General features: G+C 48.0%; 1 protein-coding gene across 3 annotated transcripts in view; it reads left to right on the forward strand.

Annotated features, from left to right (window-relative positions):
* The window catches only part of LOC138293690 (transmembrane protein 176B-like), a 139,066-nt gene extending 117,807 nt beyond the window's left edge, over positions 1–21,259 (forward strand). For all 3 annotated transcript variants that reach the window (XM_069233000.1, XM_069232999.1, XM_069232998.1), the window contains 2 exons: positions 18,832–18,951; positions 20,920–21,259. In XM_069233000.1, coding sequence (XP_069089101.1) covers positions 18,832–18,951; positions 20,920–21,009 — 210 coding nt within the window. In that variant the 3' untranslated portion in view covers positions 21,010–21,259. The remainder of the gene's footprint in view (positions 1–18,831; positions 18,952–20,919) is intronic.
* Positions 21,260–22,097: the final 838 nt, after the last annotated feature.

Genomic DNA, 22,097 nt, shown 5'->3' on the forward strand with positions numbered 1-22,097 from the left:
CCTGCACCTGCACCCAAAGACAGCAAACGTGACTCACCTACAACCACATCCTCTCCCTCCACTCCCATTCCCACTGTACCTACCACTCTCCATTGTCCCAAGAAGCTCTTCCTCGCCACTACTAACTTCTTTCCTGACCCTGAGCCCCCCCCTCCTTCTCGTCGGGGTAAGAAGAGCACCTCAGCCACCACCAGCCCTGCAGCCCCCTTGACAAGGGTGCAGGGGTATTGGAGCCCGCCAGCCCGCATGTCTGGATCTTCACCCAGCAGCAAGGGGACAGCCAGCCCACCCCCTGGGAAGAGGAGCAGAAGGCGGAAGGGGCGCCGCAGGAGCCCGCCTTCTACATCCCCCCCGGACACCACCCAGAGACAGTCACCAGCCACAGCTCCAAAGGGAGGCAAGGGCCACAGGCCGACGACTAAGGAGGGCAAGGGCAGCAAGTTGGAGAGGTCAGGCAGCAGGCATGCTGCCCAGGAGGAGCCCACAACCCCCATAGCCGCTGCCCCGGGAGAGCCCACCACCCCCATAGCCGCTGCCCAGGGAGGACCCAGCCCAGCTGGCCAGGAGGGCCCCACCACCCACAGCCCAGGTGGGCAGTGAAGGAGCACCATCCCCGCTGCCCAGGAGGGCACCACCATGCAATTAGCAGTTGGCCATAGACCGTCCGCCGTCTCAAGAACCGCTGAACTGGGCCCCGCCGTCTCAAGAACCGCTGAACTGGGCCCCGCCGTCTCAAGAACCGCTGAACTGGGCCCCGCCGTCTCAAGAACCGCTGAACTGGGCCCTTCAAGGCAAGAACCGCTGAACTGGGCCCCGCCGTCTCAAGAACCGCTGGACTGGGCCCTTCAAGGCAAGAACCGCTGAACTGGGCCCCGCCGTCTCAAGAACCGCTGGACTGGGCCCTTCAAGGCAAGAACCGCTGAACTGGGCCCCGCCGTCTCAAGAACCGCTGAACTGGGCCCGCCGTCTCAAGAACCGCTGAACTGGGCCCCGCCGTCTCAAGAACCGCTGAACTGGGCCCTTCAAGGCAAGAACCGCTGAACTGGGCCCCGCCGTCTCAAGAACCGCTGGACTGGGCCCTTCAAGGCAAGAACCGCTGAACTGGGCCCCGCCGTCTCAAGAACCGCTGGACTGGGCCCTTCAAGGCAAGAACCGCTGAACTGGGCCCCGCCGTCTCAAGAACCGCTGGACTGGGCCCTTCAAGGCAAGAACCGCTGAACTGGGCCCCGCCGTCTCAAGAACCGCTGGACTGGGCCCTTCAAGGCAAGAACCGCTGAACTGGGCCCCGCCGTCTCAAGAACCGCTGGACTGGGCCCTTCAAGGCAAGAACCGCTGAACTGGGCCCCGCCGTCTCAAGAACCGCTGAACTGGGCCCGCCGTCTCAAGAACCGCTGAACTGGGCCCCGCCGTCTCAAGAACCGCTGACCTGGGCCCTTCAAGGCAAGAACCGCTGAACTGGGCCCCGCCGTCTCAAGAACCGCTGAACTGGGCCCCGCCGTCTCAAGAACCGCTGAACTGGGCCCCGCCGTCTCAAGAACCGCTGAACTGGGCCCTTCAAGGCAAGAACCGCTGAACTGGGCCCCGCCGTCTCAAGAACCGCTGGACTGGGCCCTTCAAGGCAAGAACCGCTGAACTGGGCCCCGCCGTCTCAAGAACCGCTGAACTGGGCCCCGCCGTCTCAAGAACCGCTGGACTGGGCCCTTCAAGGCAAGAACCGCTGGCCCTTTGGCAGACGTGGCAGGGCAGGATCTATCTCGCGCAGGGCTGCAGGATGTCCTCTGGCCAACTTGCCTCCTCCAGTGGCAGTGGGGTCTGTTATGGACTGTTTGGACTGTGGCTTTGCTCTCCCCAGGATGGCCCAGTGGGCAGGCCACCCACTGTATGGACTGTATGGACTGTGGCTTTGCTCTCCCCAGGATGGCCCAGTGGGCAGGCCACCCACTGTATGGACTGTATGGACTGTGGCTTTGCTCTCCCCAGGATGGCCCAGTGGGCAGGCCACCCACTGTATGGACTGTATGGACTGTGGCTTTGCTCTCCCCAGGATGGCCCAGTGGGCAGGCCACCCACTGTATGGACTGTATGGACTGTGGCTTTGCTCTCCCCAGGATGGCCCAGTGGGCAGGCCACCCACTGTATGGACTGTATGGACTGTGGCTTTGCTCTCCCCAGGATGGCCCAGTGGGCAGGCCACCCACTGTATGGACTGTATGGACTGTGGCTTTGCTCTCCCCAGGATGGCCCAGTGGGCAGGCCACCCACTGTATGGACTGTATGGACTGTGGCTTTGCTCTCCCCAGGATGGCCCAGTGGTCATGGAGTCCCCTCGTGGATCTGGCGTCGTGTACTCAAGTGGCTGAGGTGCCCCCCCTTCCCTTCCCCCTGAGGTGCCTGTCCTATTTTCTTTCTGATGCCCCTGCAGTGTTCTCTCCGTGGAGTTCTTGTCGTGGGACTGGGCCTTGCCCCTTTGCACAGGACCCCTGTGATCCACGGACAGTGGTTGGACTACATTTAGTAGCTGTATATATTTTGTACATAGTTTATTTCAATATATCTGGCCGTTTATGATCTCTTCTTTTGGTCTTTGCATTATTTCGGAGGGGGGTGGTTTGTGGGTTGTGACAGTGATCTGTGGGAATGCATTGATGTGTGTGTTGTAGTGGGTGTGGGTGGGTGGGTGTGTGCCGGTAATCTTTTCCCTCCCCTGTGTCGTAGGTGCAGTACTCACCGATGTCTTCCGCGCCGCCGGGCGTGCTCCTGGTATATGAGGAGGAATAGGAGTGCGGGGATGACCTGCAACTCTGGCTCCATACTGCCGGAATCTCCCGTGGAGTGCGTAGAGGTGAGCGTTTTCCCGTTCGTAGTCTGTTTCCGCCGTGTTCTTATCGGCGGTGCTCCCGCCCCGGAAAAGGTGGCAGATTGGTGGGTCGTAATAGGGTGGGCGGTACTTTGTCTGCCGCCGGGCTGTTGGCGGGAACCGCCGCGCTGTTTGTTTGTACCGCTGTGGCGGTCGGAGTGTTAAGTTGGCGGGCTGTGTTGGCGGTTCCCGCCAGGGTCAGAATGCCATTTTTAATACCGCCGGTCTGTTCGCGGTCCGACCGCCGCCTCTCCGCCGACCGCCAGGGTCAGAATGAGGGCCTGAGTGTTTGTGTTTGTGGTTGTCTGGGTGAAATGCACAAAGGAGCTGTCAACCAGCACAGACCAGATGTTGATTGGAGACAGGCTGTAAGGCACAGATGGTTTTAAGTGCAGAGAAATGCTCACTTTCTAAAAGTGGCATTTCTAAAATAGTAATGTTAAATCCAACATCACCAATAAGCAGGATTTTCTATTACCATTCTGGTCATACTAAATATGACCTGGTTACCCCTTTCAGATCAGAATCTACAACTCAAAAAGTATATTAGGGCAGTCCTAATGCCAGTCTATGAAAGGAGCAGGCTTCACTGTAATGGAAAACGAATTTAGGAGTTTTTTCACTACCAGGACATATAAAACACAAACGTACATGTCCTGCCTTTTACCTACATTGCACCCTGCCCAATGGGTTACTTAGGGCCTACCTTAGGGGTGACGTATATGTAGAAAAAGGGGAGTTTAAGTCTTGGCAGGTACTTTTAACCCCTTCGTCGCCACGGACGTAATGGTTACGTCCATGGCTGCGCCCGTGTGGCGCCATGGACGTAACCATTACGTCCTGCGACCGGCCCTCCGGGGAAGCGCTAGCGCTCCCCCGAGGGCCGCCCCCCACCCCACCAGGCCAGGGCTGGAAAGGGAATCACTTCCCCTTCCACCCCAGACCTCCCCACCCCCCCTGTGACATCAGCGCGCGATCGCGCGCTGTTTGTCACAGGGCCTCCTCCCATTGCGCTGGAAGCTTAGCTTCCAGCGCGATCGGAAGAGAAATGCTTTGCATTTCTCTTCCGATCATGTGGGGGAGGCCGAGAGAGGCTTCAAAGGGAAGGAAAGTTATTTCCTTCCCTTTGAAGTCTCTCTCTGCGTTTTGGCAGCCGGATTGAAAGCAATCCGGCTGTCAAAACGCCCACTAGACACCAGGGTTTTTTTATTTTTTATGAAACTGGCATAAGGGAGCAACCCCTTGGGCAAGGGTCACTCCCAGGGGAGACATTTTCTGCCCCCCCTGGGAGCACCAGGGATAAAAAAAAAATTGTTTAGTTTTTTGTTTTAGAGGTGGGGAGCAAGGGTCGCTCCCAGGGGGGGCATTTTTTTTTAAGGCCTTTTCTGCCCCCCCCTGGGGGCAGATCGGCCTATTAATAGGCCTTTTCTGCCCCCAGGGGGGTAGAAACCTCTAGGCACCAGGGATAATTTGTTTTGTTTTGTTTTTGTTTCGTTTTTTGTTTTAGAGGTGGGGAGCGACCCCTTAGGCAAGGGTCGCTCCCATAGGGGGCAAATTATATTTAGGCCATTTCTGCCCCCCGTGAGGGTAGATTGGCCTATTTTTATGAGGCCAATCTGCCCCCAAGGGGGACAGAAACCACTAGACACCAGGGAGTTTTTTTTTTTTTTCATGAATTTTACGTAAGGGGAGTGACCCCTTAGGCAAGGGTCGTTCCCCTGGGGGGCAAATTTATTTTAGGCCATTTTAGGCCATTTCTGCCCCCCAGGGGGGCAGATCAGCCTATTTTAATTAGGCTGATCTGCCCCCAAGGGGGGCAGAAACCACTAGGCACCAGGGATTTTTTTGCGCCGTCACGCAAGGGGAACGACCCCGTAGGCAAGGGTCGCTCTCCGGGGGGGTGAGGGGCACATTTATTTTAGGCCATTTCTGCCCCCCCTGGGGGAAGATCGGCCTATTGTTATTAGTCCCATCTGCCCCCGGGGGGCAGAAAGCTCTAGGCGCCAGGGCTAAAAAAAAATCTGTGTGTTTTTTTTTTTTTTTTTTTATTTATTTTTTTAGAGATGGTGAGCTACCCCTTAGGCAAGGGTCGCTCCCCTGGAGGGGCAAATTGTATTTAGGCCATTTCTGCCCGCTTTGGGGGCAGATCAGCCGATTTTAGGTCAATCTGCCCCCAAAGGGGGCAAAAACTACTAGGCACCAGGGATCATTTTCTTTTGCGCCATCACACAAGGGGAGCGACCTTGTAGGCAAGGGTCGATCCTCGGGGGTGGGGCGGCACATTTATTTTTAGGCCATTTCTGCCCCCCCTGGGGGCCGGCTGAGCTAGAGGCCAAAATCTACAGGTAGGCACTTTGCAAAAAACACCTCTGTTTTCTGTGAAAAAATTTAATGTGTCCACGTTGTGTTTTGGGCCATTTCCTTTCGTGGGCGCTATGACCACCCACACAAGTGAGGTATCATTTTTATCGGGAGACGTGGGAGAACGCTGGGTGGAAGGAAATTTGTGGCTCTTCTCAGATTCCAGAACTTTCTGTCACCGAAATGTGAGGAAAATGTGTTTTTTTAGCCAAATGTTGAGGTTTGTAATGGATTCTGGGTAACAGAACCTGGTCAGACCCCCACAAGTCACCCCATCTTGGATTCCCCTAGGTCTCTAGTTTTCAAAAATGCACAGGTTTGGTAGGTTTCCCTAGGTGCCGGGTGAGCTAGGGGCCAAAATCTACAGGTAGGCACTTTGCAAAAAACACCTCTGTTTTCTGTAAAAAAAAAAATTAAGGGATGTGTCCACGTTGTGTTTTGGGCCATTTCCTTTCGTGGGCGCTAGGCCTACCCACACAAGTGAGGTACCATTTTTATCGGGAGACTTGGGGGAACGCTAGGTGGAAGGAAATTTGTGGCTCCTCTCAGATTCCAGAACTTTCTGTCACCGAAATGTGAGGAAAATGTGTTTTTTTAGCCAAATGTTGAGGTTTGCAAAGGATTCTGGGTAACAGAACCTGGTCAGAGCCCCACAAGTCACCCCATCTTGGATTCCCCTAGGTCTCTAGTTTTCAAAAATGCACAGGTTTGGTAGGTTTCTCTAGGTGCCTGCTGAGCTAGGGGCCAAAATCTACAGGTAGGCACTTTGCAAAAAACACCTCTGTTTTCTGTAAAACAAAAATGGGATGTGTCCACGTTGTGGTTTGGGCCATTTCCTTTTGTGGGCGCTAGGCCTACCCACACAAGTGAGGTACCATTTTTATCGGGAGACTTGGGGGAACGCTGGGTGGAAGGAAATTTGTGGCTCCTCTCAGATTCCAGAACTTTCTGTCACCGTAATGTGAGGAAAATGTGTTTTATTTAGCCACATTTTTAGGTTTGCAAAGAATTCTGGGTAACAGAACCTGGTCAGAGCCCCACAAGTCACCCCATCTTGGATTCCCCTGGGTCTCTAGTTTTCAAAAATGTACAGATTTGGTAGGTTTCCCTAGGTGCCGGCTGAGCTAGAGGCCAAAATCTACAGGTAGGCACTTTGCAAAAAACACCTCTGTTTTCTGTCAAAAAATGGGATGTGTCCACGTTGTGTTTTGGGGCATTTCCTGTCGCGGGCGCTAGGCCTACCCACACAAGTGAGGTATCATTTTTATCGGAAGACTTGGGGGAACATAGAATAGCAAAACAAGTGTTATTGCCCCTTGTCTTTCTCTACATTTTTTTCTTCCAAATATAAGAGAGTGTGTAAAAAAGACGTCTATTTGAGAAATGCCCTGTAATTCACATGCTAGTATGGTCACCCCGGAATTCAGAGATGTGGAAATAACCACTGCTCCTCAACACCTTATCTTGTGCCCATTTTGGAAATACAAAGGTTTTCTTGATAGCTATTTTTTACTCTTTATATTTCATCAAATGAATTGCTGTATACCCGGTATAGAATGAAAACCCACTGCAGGGTGCAGGTCATTTATGGCTCTGGGTACCTAGAGTTCTTGATGAACCTACAAGCCCTATATATCCCCGCAACCAGAAGAGTCCATCAGACGTAACGGTATATTGCTTTCAAAAATCTGACATTGCAGGAAAAAGTTACAGAGTAAAATGTAGAGAAAAATTGCAGATTTTTTCACCTCAATTTCAATATTTATTTTTTTCAGTTGTTATTTTCTGTAGGAAACCCTTGTAGGATCTACTGCTGAATTCAGAATTTTGTCTACTTTTCAGAAATGTTTCGGTTTCTGGAATCCAGCCTTGGTTTCATGCCCATTTCTGTCACTGACTGGAAGGAGGCTGAAAGCACAAAAAAATCGTAAAAATGGGGTATGTCCCAGTAAAATGCCAAAATTGTGTTGAAAAATTGGGTTTTCTGATTCAAGTCTGACTGTTCCTGAAAGCTGTGAAGCTGGTGATTTTAGCACTGCAAACCCTTTGTTGATGCAATTTTCAGGGGAAAAACCACAAGCCTTCTTCTGCAGCCCCTTTTTCCCATTTGTTTGAAAAAAACTATATTTTCACTGTATTTTGGCTAATTTCTTGGCCTCCTTCTGGGGAACCCACAAAGTCTGGGTACTTCTAGAATCCCTAGGATGTTGGAAAAAAAGGACACAAATTTGGCGTGGGTAGCTTATGTGGACAAAAAGTTATGAGGGCCTAAGCGCAAACTGCCCCAAATAGACAAAAAAAGGCTTGGCACCTGAGGGGGAAAAGGCCTGGCAGCGAAGGGGTTAAATGGCAAGTCAAAGTGGCAGTCAAACTGCACAGACAGTGCAATGGTAGGCCTGAGACATGGTTAAGGGGCTACTTATGTGGGTGGCAAATCAATGCTGCAAGCCCACTAGTAGCATTTAATTTACAGGGCCTGGGCACATGTAGTCCGCTTTACTAGGGACTTACGAGTAAATTAAATATGCCAATTGGGTATAAGCCAGTGTTACCATGTTTTTAGGGAGAGAGTGCATGCACTTTAGCACTAGTTAGCAGTGGTAAAGTGTCCAGAGTTCTAAAGCCAGCAAAAATGAGGTCAGAAAAAAAAGAGGAGGAAGGTAAAAAGTTTGGGGTGATCCTTCAGAGAGGCCGTTTCCAACATAATTCAAATTATATTTTTTTTAACTTTTGGTTTTAGTCCTTTATGTTAACTTGTTGGAGTGTCTGTAATTATTTGTTAGCGACTGGTAGGGTGGATTTTGAAGTATTTTAGTAGAAGTGTATATGGGGGGCCTTAAGTGAGTACATCCTGTTTTTGGCCCATTCGCTCCATGATTTAGTGGCGTTGAAGCTAATAATAAAATTCAAATTAGGAGTTAGTTTTTTTGCTCTAGTATATACTCAAAATGTTCCTTTCCTTTACAAGTAAGCAAGACCGATTGGCATTGCCAATGCTTGTTCTGAGTAACATGCAGTAAATAATATTGTGAAAGATGGTAGCTAAATAAAGGATCTGGATAGTCAGAGAGATCGTGCACAGATCAGTGTGGGCACATACCGGCGAGGCTGAGGAGAACAAAGTTTTATTGCAAACATAGGGGGTCATTACGGCCTTGGCGGGGGCGGCTGCCGCCGCCTGCCAGGCGGTAACCGCCGTGCGGCCGCCAATGCGGCCGTACTCGCGTGGCCCCCATTATGACATTCCCACTAGGCCGGCGGGTGCAAACCAAGTTTGCGCCCGCCGGCCCAGCGGGGATGAGGCCGCAACATAGGAGCCGGCTCCTAATGGAGCCGGCGGTGTTGCGGCCGTGCGACGGGTGTAGTTGCACCCGTCGCGCTTTTCACTGTCTATGCAGACAGTGAAAAGCTGGCCGGGGCCCAGTGGCATGGGCAGTGCAGGGGCCCCCAGGGGCCCCAGGACACCCCTTACCGCCAGCCTCTTCCTGGCGGTGCAAACCACCAGAAACAGGCTGGCGGTAGGGATGTCATAATCCCCAGGGCAGCGTTGTTAGCAGCGCTGCCCTGGTGGATTATCACTGCCGGGGCTAAAATGGCGGGAAACCGCCAGCCCCGGCGGTGCGACCGCGGTGCTACCGCCGCGGTCGTAATGAGGGCCTCCGTACCGCCAGCCTGTTGGCGGTACGGACGCTACATTACCCCTGGCGGTCTCCGACTGCCAGGGTCGTAATGACCACCATAATGTACTGTGACTCACTCATCATAAACATGAACAGTGATTTCCCAAAAGGCCAGAGGTAGCGGAAGTGACATCACACGCCATTTGATCTTTAGATTCACTTACACACTCATACACAAAATCACACATTCTCACACTTTCTCTCACATAAACACACCCTTGTCTGCACCCATGCACACAACATACATTTACAAGCACGTTTATTACCTCTGCTGCCAGGGAGGGTAATTTTCCAGCTAATTGTACTCCATTTTTCTATTCCACTAAAAGGGAATAGTATTAATATTTACCAATTGTGTAATAAAAACATTGACACAAAAACTAGGAGATTGGAGCTTCAACTGATGTCCATAAGAACAAGCTTATGCCCCTGTGTTCCTGGCACTGATTTTGCTGCCTATAAAGCCAGGGGTTGCAAATGCAATTCCAGGGGTCGCAAGGGGCTACGACCCTTGGTGACCCCTAAATGAGATCCATGATCATAGAGCGGGCCTGTTCCATCTGTTTCGGTTCCAGAGTAACGTGCTAAGCGCTTCAATGCCTCGTCAGGGGTAGTAAGCACACTATATAAATACAATTTCAATTTAGAGAATGACCAGACAGGGCTGCCTCCTGCCCTTGGAGCTTTTCTTACTGGATGTAGTAGCCTTAGTGAAATGGATCCAAAGGGGTCCGTTTTTTATTAGGTTTAGCTGCGTCAGAGGCCTGGAGAAATATGTTTCTATTTTCTTTATTTTAATGTTTTAAAATCTTTTTATTGAGAGTGCAAGCAGTAAAGGAATTACAGCATGTATAATACTGATCTTAAAAATATGGAAAATTGAATAGGGTATTAAATATTAAATAAACGCGGATGACACAGATTCCCTATAGACATCAAAATCACTTAGCAATATTCAGATAAATCCTTAAGCAAAAAGCAGTCAGCATGGGCAGAATGAACAGCAGTCTCTAGTCTGACCCTAAATAATCTCATAAATTCATGGTATTTCACCATAGATCCTCTAGCCTTTGCTATCGGACGTTCTAGTTAATACTCTGCTGTTACCACTTTCCACCAGTCCTCATACTTTGGTGTGAAAGCTGATTTCCGATTCCTCGTAATATTTAACCTAGCGAGTGAAAGAACATAAAAGACCCAGTCACTAGTCATTTTCAAGCAGAAGAAATACTCATCTTTTCCAGTGTGAATGGTCTGGTCGGTCTCATTCCTACAGATATATTCATGGTTTTCCAGGAAATAATTGGGTTCTGTAAGTTATTTTTGGAAGATCTGAGGCATATTCATTGATTGGCGACAGGGAAGATTCCTTTAAATACCTTGGAATTGAAAATCCCCAGAGAAAAGACACTCTTCAGAATATGAATTTAAAAAGATTTGTGAGGGAACTGATACAGTGGTCAACACTATTGACCTCTGTTCTGCGTAGAGGATCGTTATGTAAAGTAGTTTCCACGAAGTAATATTTACTTTTAATGTTCAGACCGCATCATCATCGGCCAAGCGGGAGCACAGGGGAGGGATGGAGAAGGATGCTCTGGATTAGAGGCTTCAGATGAGATGACAAGGAGGTTGTAAGATTGAAGGTAGAAGGTTTGGTCACTGGGAAACACCTTCATTAGGAGACCATATACGACTGGAACAATATTCTAGAGTGATTGTCTCTGCTAATAGCACAGTGATGTCATGCTCACTGAATTCAACGGAATCCCAACTCCTGTTGTAAGAACAGAATCATTTTAAGGACTTGAACAAACTCCGAGCACTTAAGGGATGACACAGATAAGGAATCTTCTTATTGGAAGACATATGGGCCAGAACTGCCCCAAAGACTTTCAGCAAACGAGGAGGTTTTGGCCATCGGAATCCAGATGTTTAAAACCTTTACATCTGTGTCCTGTTCTGCCCCTGGTACATGAACAATATCTGGACCTTTCAGTTGGATCCCGAACACTGATGGTCTTGTACGTCATACAGAGATGGTCTCAGATTTGATTTGAAGGGCATAAGGGGTCTCTTCAAGTGCACACATGTCCGAACTTAGCTCAAAATGGGATAAGAACATGAGTTCAAGGTAAACAGATGGACTCCCTCATGGCCGGATAATGTTTCCCTTTAAAGACTTAGATCAGGTAAACTCCATGTTTGCAAGATCTTGTAAGACATTTTCAGAAGGTTTGTGGGACCTGGCATAGAATTAGGTCATAACTGGTACAGACTACACCACCCAAAGCGTCACACTGTCATAAGCCACATAGAGGCAAGCAATGACACCACCTAGACCTGGGGCACGTGCATACCAGACATATGTATTTTGCTGTGGATCTGTGTTGGAGAAGATTTGGGATGTTTTGATGCTTGCAGGGTTGAATATTGTTTTATCCTAACAGAAGTCCTCCCTGTATGCCTTAGCTTGGGTCTGGCTTTCAGGAAGCACTTTAACTTGTAGGTGTAGCCATTTGCAGTTGGTTATAAAGAATAGAATAGCATGCTTGTAATATTTGGATAGCTAGTCTGAGTCCTTATATTTTTATCCGCCTATACCAGTGCAGTCCATCTGCCACAGCTCTCATTAGGAACACCTGAATTTGTAGATGGGTCAGGTGTGCCAAAGGGGCTAAGAAAATCACCAATGCATTAATATGCTAATAGTATTACTGAACATTGAGCCCATCAGTAACTAGCTATTATCCCTTATCCTTCTCAAGCACTCATGTGGCTTGACCTACAACATATGAGAAAAGTAAGAAGCACAAATTATCTCAGCTGAGGTCAGTGATGCTACAAAAGTATAGTTTGGCCATCAGGCCTGTAGCCTATCAACTAACTTTGCAGTCTTTTTTTCATTTCTATTGACCCAGTACTTGGCTTTGGTCCAACTGAGGCCAGCAGGCTACCTCTTATTGCACATACCACACATGATTGGTGATACGACCTTTGCAGTTCAAGTAGCACATTTACGGAATTCCTTTCCCCTATTCGGAAAAGCAATTAAAGAGCACCTGAGATTTTCTAAGTCATTAAAGATATTGGCCCTCATTATGACCGGTGCCCGCCCGCCAGTGCCATACAGCCATCAGGCCATCTGTGTGGCCTGAACGTTGCTGGCCCTCTTATGGCTTCCCCGCTGGGCCGGTGGGTGGAAACAGAGTTTCCACCCGCTGGCTCAACAGGGAACAGGGCTTTAACATTGTAGCCGGCTCCTAATTGAGCCGGCGGCAATGTGGCAGTGCAGAGGGTGCAGCAGCACCCGTTGCGTATTCCACGGCCCTTAATTCAGGCAGTGGAATGCGCAATGGGGCTGTGCATGGGGGCCCCTGCACTGCCCATGCCAAGTGCATGAGCAGTGCAGAGGGCCCCCAGGGCCCCCATACCGTCAGCCTTTCCATGGTGATGTTTACTGCCATGGACAGGCTGGTGGATGGGGACTCGTAATCTTCAGGGCAGCGCTGCTTGCAGTCCTGCCCTGGCGGATTACAACCGCCGGGACCGTCAGGCTGCTGGCGGTCATAATGTCGCGGTCGGACCGCCACGTTGCCGGCGGTCTGACTGTGACCCTGGCGGTCTAGTGACCACCAGGGTCATAATGACCCTCATAATTCTTAAGTGTGTACAGCGTTCGAAAGACACTAAGGCGGTCATTCTGACCCTGGCGGTAAAAACCGTCAGGGCCGTGGTCCGCAGGAGCACTGCCAACAGGCTGGCGGTGCTCCTTTGGGCATTCTGACTGCGGCGGTACAGCCGCAGCCAGAAACGGAAAGTCGGCGGTCTCCCGCCGGCTTTCCGCTGCCATGGGGATTCCGACCCCCATACCGCCATCCTGTTCCTGGCGGTTTTGGCCGCCCGGAACAGGATGGCGGTATGGGGTGTCGTGGGGCCCCCTGCAGTGCCCATGCCAATGGCATGGGCACTGCAGGGGCCCCCGTAAGAGGGCCCCACTTAGAATTTCAGTGTCTGCTTAGCAGACACTGAAATTCACGACGGGTGCTACTGCACCCGTCGCACCCCTTCCACTCCGCCGGCTCCATTCGGAGCCGGCTTCCTCGTGGAAGGGTGTTTCCCGCTGGGCTGGCGGGCGGCCTTTTGGCGGTCGTCCGCCAGCCCAGTGGGAAACCCAGAATGACCGCCGCGGTCTTTTGACCGCGGTACGGTCTTCTGGCGGTTCCCGCTTGGCGGGCGGCTCCCGCCGCCCGCCAAGCTCAGAATCACCCCCTAAATGTTTGATATTTCTCTTTTGATACAAGACAGTAGTAGTACATGATTATGTCTCACAATATTTTGTCTCAGATGTCCTGCTATTGATGCTTGTGTCTGACTATCCTATGATTAGTCACTGTGATCTTAGAATCTCCCTATGATTTATACTAAGTGTTTTGTGATTTCCTCTGCTTATCCATGGCCTTGAAACCCTGACATTAGATAATGGTGGAGTTGAAAATGTTTGTGTTGGACCTTGGTGACCTTCAGAACCATGGACATGGATGATTGCTATTCAAAAACGTTGGATTGGATCATGGTGCTATTGAACTCTTGCCTTGCATCCTCGTGGTCTTGTAGGCATCTTCCTCGACTGCGCACTTAGACTGGTTTTGTTGCTGTTATTAGAACTAGTAATTAGTGACTATTCAGAGCAATTATTTACTTTTTGATAATGTTGGACTTCATTAACTTATTTCTGATATGGGTTGCTAGGGCACAAGACTGTGGGCCTGATTTAGAGTTTGGCAGAGGGGTGACTCCATAACAAACGTGGCGGATATCCTGCCACCGTATTACAATTCCCATACGATATAATGGGATCATAATACGGCAGACGGGATATCCATCACGTTTGTGACGGAGTAACCTCCTCCACCAAACTCTAAATCACGCCCTACCCATTGGATATGTGATGGGGTAATATCAGGGGTGCCATTATTGTGATGCAATGTAATGTAATCATTGTATTAGTTTTAGTTCTATCAGTGCCTTTAGGAATAATTGTAGAGCTCACACTTGCCACTCGTGTGATCTTGTTTGAATGGTGGTGTGTGCTCTTTTGAGTGATTAGGGGCCAGATGTACGATGCTTTTTGCATGGCGCAAACAGCGAAATTCACTGTTTGCGCCATGCAAAAGGCACATTGCGATGCTCATTCCCATTTTTCGAGTTGGTTACCTGGTTACCAACTCGCAAAATGGGAATGTGACTCGCAAATAGGAAGTGGTGTTCCCCTTCCTATTTGCAATTCGCATCACAATGTAGAATTGCTTTGTGACCGCTAACGCGGTCGCAAAGTAATTCACAGTTAGCACCCATTTCAAATGGGTGCTAACCCATTCGCAAAACGGAAGGGATCCCCATGGGACCCCTTCCCCTTTGTGGATGGCCCTGAAAACATTTTTTCAGAGCAGGCAGTGGTCTCCAGCAGGCCACCATCCCTGGGAGTGCTGCGGATCGGAAGGGGGTCGCAAATTGCGACCCACCTCATTAATATTAATGAGGTGGGTCTTTGCTACCCCCTTCCGATTCGCAGATGGTGTCAGGGACACCATCCAGCATCCGGGTTTGCGACTCTCAAATTGCGAGTCGTCAGACTCGCAATTTGAGAGTCGCAAATTCGGATTTTGCTGCATCTGGCCCTAGGTGAGGCTTGTAGTAATACATAAGAGGGCAATATCAGTATGAAATGATCAGTGCAAGTTCGTAAAGTTTGCATATTTCTTCATGGTCATGAAGTTCTATGGGAGTAGAGCTCATACTTTTACATCTGTCTTTTACAAGCATTTTGTACGTGTGTAGGATCAGTCTAAGCAATGTATGCGCTTGAATACAAATGTTTGCGTGTTATTAGCACTAATTAGCAATCATGAGTGCATATGAAATGTGGAGAGCTATACGAACTATTGTAGGCTGTTAAGTAGGAACTACACAAAGCCATGATCACTTATTAAGAACTTTGCGCACTCCTAGAATAAACCCCCGTTTTATAAAGATTTTCCTTAGCTCTTGACCTGTAGAACACCATATTTGCAACTAGAAATAAGCTTCCAATCACTACTAATAATAAGAAAAAGAAATACAGAAGGTCACTGTTGTGGTAATTTAATATATGGGATAGTGTACCCCTTGCCATAGAGTATATGGGTATTGGACGTCACCAAGAAATTCCGTGAGTACATATAGGAACAAGGCTAAAGGTGAAGTTCCTTTATAAGGTCATGGAACTCTGAGGTGACTTGTAATAGCCTCATAATGTATGGCAGGGTGTATTTTATTCCTTATAATACAGATTACACCATAACCTTTCGCTCACACCACTTATATCCTTGGTTTAGTGCTCTTTTATTTGAAAGAGATAAGATGTTTGTAAACATGAAGAATACAATTAATGTCTCTAGTGCAACACTAAAAATGCCAAAAAGCAGTTAGATGTTTGTTACAGAAAGATATTTTTTTTTAAACTGGGTAGCTCAGAACGTGTAGTAAGATGCAGGGATATTCTGGGGCATATTTATACTCCGTTTGCGCCGAATTAGCGTCGTTTTTTTCGACGCAAATTCGGCGCAAAACTAACGCCATATTTATACTTTGGCGTTAGACGCGTCTAGCGCCAAAGTATGGGCAAATAGCGTCATTTTTTAGCGTGAATGCTTTCCTTGCGTTAATGAGATGCAAGGAAGGCGTTCCCGTCTAAAAAAATGACGGCGACGCAAATGCGTCGTATTTATACGCCCGGGAGTGGTCGGGTCAAAAAACCCCGCATCTGCGCCACTTTTTAACGCCTGGGTCAGGGTAGGCGTTAAGGGGCTTGTGGGCTCAAAATGAGCCCACAGGTGCCCTCCCCTGCCCCCAGGGACCCCCCCTGCCACCCTTGCCCACCCCAGGAGGACACCCAAGGATGGAGGGACCCATCCCAGGGACATTCAGGTAAGTTCAGGTAAGTATACATTTTTTTTTTTTTTTTTTTTTGGGTGGCATAGGGGGGCCTTATTTGTGCCCCCCTACATGCCACTATGCCCAATGACCATGCCCAGGGGACATAAGTCCCCTGGGCATGGCCATTGGGCAAGGGGGCATGACTCCTGTCTTTACTAAGACAGGAGTCATGTAAATGGCGTCTGGGCGTCGTTAAAAATGGCGCAAATCGGGTGGAGGCGTTTTTTTGCGTCAACCTGACTTGCACCATTTTTAAGACGCCCTAGCGCCACTTTTCCCAACGCCGGCGCTGCCTGGTGTACGTGTTTTTTTTCCACGCACACCAGGCAGCGCCGGTCTGCTTGCGCCGGCTAACGCCATTCAATAAATACGGCGCCCGCATGGCGCTTCAGAATGACGTTAGCCGGTGCAAAATTTTTTGACGCTAACTGCGTTAGTGCAGTTTAGCGTCAAAAAGTATAAATACGGGCCTCTGTCTTTCCTATAATTACCTGAATTTTGGAAAAAATAAACATGTTGACATAAGTATTTCCTTTCTCCTTATCACTGTTAAATACTTATGGCCACATGTAGCAACTTTCAGAATTGTGACCCGCAAATTGCGAGTCGCAAATCCGAATGTTGGATGGTGTCCCTGACACCATCTGCGATTCGCAAGGGGGTTGCAAATGCCCACCTCATGAATAATCATGAGGTGGATCGCAATTTGCGACCCCCCTTGCTAATAGCGGCCCTCACAGGGACGGTGGCCTGCTGCGGACAGCAGACCACCATGTCTTTGACTGCTTTTCAATAAAGCAGTTTTGTTTTTGTAATGCACCCGTTTTCCTTAAAGGAAAACGAGATCCATTACAAAAACAACGGATGATTGCGAATGAGTTTGCACCCATTTGAAATGGGTGCAAACTGCGATTGGTTTGCGCCCGCGTTCGCGTTCACAAAACAATCCTACATTGCACTGCGACTCGCAATTAGGAAGGGAACACCCCTTCCTAACTGCGAGTCGCAATCCCGTTTTGCAATTCGGTAACCAGGTTACCGAATTGCAAAACGGGGTTTGTGCATTGCGATGTGCTTTTTGCACGTCGCAAACAGCGAAATTCGCTGTTTGTGACGTGCAAACAGATTCCTACATGTGGCCCTTGGTGCCCTGCTCTTTCATGATTATTTCAGACATGAAGTTTAAATCAGAACCTGTTCTACGAAATTTAAGACACCAAAAAGCAATAAGTATTTTTCCACAAAAAGATTAAGATACGTTTCATGTAAATCAGATTAAATAAAATGCTGTGTTTAAACACAGAGGGGTTCTATAATTTCTGTATTGACATATAGCATGGAACAAAACTAGCAGGTTACCATAAATATCTGCTTTCTACTGAATGCTTTTCATTGAAAAAACATAACAGAAAGAAAATCAAGTTTGCATTTTCCTTGTTTAGAATTCCACTGTAGTTATGCTCCGGGACCACCTTTTACCTTTGTTGCAGGTCGTGGTAGCAGAGGCCTTGTGACATCAGAACACAACAGTAATAACTTATTACAGATGCGTGGCTATGTCATTTCATTATTACAGGTGACAAGAGGCAGCACAACTAATCTGTAATAAGGAAATTAAAGATGAAAGATAAGGGCATTACAGGATCCCAAGTAAAATAAGAGAATAGTCACTACTAACCTGTAATACTTTATTACTGAGCACCAGTGATATCACAGTAGCCCTGCCCCTACATCCCTACAATTTAGAAACCAAACACTGTCAGGCATCAGTCACCAGCAAGCGGTCAGCAAAGTTTTTAGCCAGGCTTCAGAGGGTCACAGACACCAGAACAGTGAGTCCTTTTTGAGGTTTGTAGCCAGGCTTCAAAGGGTCACAGACACCAGGACAGTGAGTCCTCTTTGAGGTTTGTAGTCAGGGCTTCACAGGGTCACAGACACCAGGACAGTGAGTCCTCTTTGAGGTTTGTAGTCAGAGCTTCAGAGGGTCACAGACACCAGGACAGAGAGTCCTCTTTGAGGTTTGTAGTCAGGGCTTCACAGGGTCACAGACATGAGGGCAGAGAGTCCTCTTTGAGGTTTGTAGTCAGGGCTTCACAGGGTCACAGAAATCGGGCAGAGAGTCCTCTTTGAGGTTTGTAGCCAGGGCTTCGGCGGGTCAGGGGACCGGAATAGAGAGTCCACTGTGGTTTGAAGGCAAGGTTTCAGGGGGTCAAGTTGTATCTTCATAGAAGTGGTCCCTGATCCTACATATCTTTTTAAGGAAATGGGACAAATTTGTTACTGTGACCTTGCAGAGTCTACAGTCCAATGCGTTGTAATAAAAAGTCGACATTTTTACAGACGATCCTTACTCACCAGGTTGAGGGAGGGCTGGGGATATACAAGGCCTGTTGATGCCTTGCTTCTAAAGTTAAAGAGAAAGTGAAAATACCAGCTTAATACTACAAAATTGTAACATGATAGTATACCTTTAGGGCATCCTACGTGGCACCAGAGATTAGAGAGTGACCGATGTGCTGTGACACCATTCGTGTGGCATTGAGTAGTGTATGAAATAAACAACACCAAACCTTAAGTAGGCACTCCCATGTATGTGGCTGGAGAACTCCCAGGTGAAGTTGTGGCATCTGGACAATGCATAGTTGGGGTACTTCATTCCATGCGTTACAGGATCCTAAGTAAAATAAGAGAATAGTCAGCACCAGTGATATCACAGTAGCCCTGCCCCTACATCCCTACAATTTAGAAACCAAACACTGTCAGGCATCAGTCACCAGCAAGCAGTAGTTGGGGTACTTCATTCCATGCCTATTTTTGCTGGACTGGATGCTCTAACCACCAGCTTTTTGACCAATACATGAGTCAAGGAAGTGTCTTCTGTGTAGTTCTGTATCAGTGTATATAAAGGTGTTGCTGATGCCGCTGACTTCATATTTTTCATTGTATCTTTTGCAGAACATCCTCAGAGGTGTCCAGGTCATTGTACTGGTGTCCACCTGTCTGGCTTTGTGCATTTCCCTGTACTCTCTGGTCTCAGGGATCAAGGGCCTCTGCTGCACATGCGCCCGTCAGCAGGTAAATATCTGATCTCATATCGTAAAATGGGTGACTGTAGCAGACACTGGAAGGTGCAGGATAAAAAACAAATGTTTAGTTTGGTAGATCACTGATGGGCACCTCGGTAGCACTCTGTAAGCGGTGCAAGGTCCGTGCTTCTGGGTTGCACTGTGCTACTTGAGCTATGCACCTGATGCTGCCACCTCAGTCTAGTCACGTAACCACGCGTCCCTTACTCCATCACTTGCCTGTCTGCTTACACCCCTGGCTGCTCTGTGGTCCATATCTCCCTGCGTCCCTGCAAATTTGATAACCAACAATACACAAATGGTCCTTAAGGGGAAAGTATATCCTAGACTTCTGCAGCAATAGTTACAAAAAAAACCTACAGTTGATAGGATAATGTATAAAGTATATAACAAAAATAATCTTATTTAAATCAGGCATCCGATTCGTATCAGAATAATATGCAAACATAGGTGCTCCTAAGAGCGGTACGGTGCAGTGCAAGTGGTTGAGTGAAATAATGGTGTGCAAGTGCTGTGCAAGGTGCAGATATATTCAAATGACTGGTATGGACATATAAGTAAAACAAACAACACTCAACAATGAAAGTGTTGAAATCCTTTAGTTAGATTCTTCAGAGAACCAGTCCAATGTACCAAATTGTCGACGTTTCGACCCACATGGCAACCTAAATAAGGGCCATCATCAGGACAAAGGTAAGTTGAAGGAGATGCCAACCAAGGTAAGTGACCAACAATGTCAGAAGGTCCTTGTAGAGGTGTATGGCCCTTGTAGCAATAGAATAATAAAACGTCCTGTATGCAGTAACCAATTACACCCAAACAAGCAGCTGAAAATGTAATGGTGCGACATAAGGAGCGAACCTGAGTTCAGTTTCATCATGGCTGCCAGAGCTGTGTCCCCCTAGAGCCTGATACTACAAGGCAACACCAGAGGTTTCTTTGTGTTCCATACCTAAGTTATCTTTCATCGCACACTGTTTATGTTCTAGCTCACTAGTTCTTAAGGCACTAAGAACCAATGCAATTTCAAGTATGTGGCAATTGTTGGTCATCCATTTCTGCCAAGTGTCTTTTGCCCTACCTTTTTTGCCTGAATGTTTATGTAGTGGCAGTTGAAGTACCCCTACCCAAGCGAAAGAGATGAATTTGCATTTAAATAATTTTATGTGAAATACAAAAATATTTCCCACGTGCCCCATGCAAGAAAGGATGATGCTGTGGAAGTGTTTGTAACAACAAAAAGGTGACATCCATTGGGAGGGCAGGTTCAGATATGAAGCCTCATGTCCTGTACCTAGACAACTAAAGTTGGTTTTGAATCTGTATCCCTAGTAGCACAGCATTTACACTGCAGCATTATTTTGTGTAGTGCCACAATAAGACACGGCCACCAATAAGATCTGAGAAGCACTTACTGAAGGTGAGTAAATGTCAGGAAGAACAGTGAAGAGTTGCATTTTGTGGGCGGCTGCCAGACCGTTGTCGATCTAGTCCTGCTCTTGCGTGTTCAGGGTGCATGTCATATGTGGAGTATAGAGCAATCTGGGTCTCCCCTGGTGGGGTCTTCTCTCTCCCTCTCCTCAGTGAGGAGATATGAAGTACAGCTAGGGAAGTTGGGTGCAGCGCTATTAATCTGCAAACTTCAAGGCGCTAACCTGATTTCACTCCTCACCCAGTGTCGGGAGGTGGACTACTTTGCACCACCCTCCACCAAACCAAAGACAGGTCTTGACCAGTCCAGACTAGCTATAGGTCCCACTACAGAGTCCCTCTAGGCCCACTTCTTTGGGATGTGCATTCAACTCCACAGTCTTTGCTCTGTCAGAGTATCTGCCATCTGGCCTATGATCAAGAGTTTTGGATTCCACTTGCAGTTTCTCTTTCAGATCTCCACTTCTGTCTTTCCTTTGTGTTTACTCCCACCTCCTACTTGTAACTTCTGTTCTTCTTTTTACAGGAGGAGGAGGAGCCCACCGTGGGGCAGGGCAGTGAGCAACTGATGGTCGCCGAGGCTGCGCCATATGCGGAGAAGTGCTCAAAGATGTAACCTATTTAGAGGCTCTCCGTTGTTTAGGTTGTATGAAAGGCAAGTGGTGACAACAAGCTTTCTCAGAAGAAGGACCATGCAGAGGACATTGCTCACTCTCATGCTGAACACCCAAGCTAGTTTAGAAAATGAAGATTTAGAACCCGTAGTTCATGATTGATGTTATATATGTATAGCCCTGTAATGTTATCCCACAGTACTTTATATTTCTAAAACATAAAGGTTTGAGTTATGAAGTATTGTAGCCTGATATTTATGCTGTTGGAGTTCATTTATCTGCGCAAAAGACCACAGTGTTTGGGCATGCGAGTGTGTCTGTGCAATCATGAGTGTGTGTGTGTGTGTGTATGAGTGTGCATGTGTGTGTTGTTCATGCGTGTGTGTGTGCATGTGTATGGGTGTGCATGTGTGTGTCTGCATGCGTGTGTGTGTGCATATGTATGGGTGTGCATGTGTGTGTGGATGCACGCGTGTGTGTGGGTGTGCATGTGTGTATGTGTGCATGTGTATGGGTGAGTATGCGTGTGTGTGTGTTGGGGGTGCAAATTCCAAGCATTGAAAGCAGTGCTTCAAATGGGATGGAAATAAGTGGGGGCTATAAATGGCATGTGGTTAAGTATGCAGATCTAGGTAAATTAAGCAAGAGTCACAGCCTCTGTAACCAAGGGTGAGGTCTAAGATATTTATTTAACAGTTTATATAACACCAATATTCTTGGCTATTACTGAAAAACACTTGACAAGTTTAATGTAAGTGTAATGGATGATAACATCCTTATTCAGTTGGTATGAATTAGTTATCATAGGTTCTGGGACTTCAGTTGTAGATGACAGTGTTCACCATGTTGCTTTGTCCTAGTGTTACAAACTGTACATCTGTGTTGTTGCATTGCAGCCCCAGCATCTGCCATTCTAGCATGTACAGTTTCATTTTTTTCAGCTGAAAAACTATATTGATGAAGCAACCCATTGAACCAGGACTATATATCAATTTTTAGGTCTAACCTAGCTGCCTGTTGTTAAAGAACTATTGTAAATAATACAATACATAGAAAGGCTTTGGGTAAGCCCCTTACTTATGATTGGATG

Source organism: Pleurodeles waltl, chromosome 4_2 (assembly GCF_031143425.1).
Source record: "Pleurodeles waltl isolate 20211129_DDA chromosome 4_2, aPleWal1.hap1.20221129, whole genome shotgun sequence".
In the NCBI taxonomy this organism is placed as follows: domain Eukaryota; kingdom Metazoa; phylum Chordata; class Amphibia; order Caudata; family Salamandridae; genus Pleurodeles; species Pleurodeles waltl.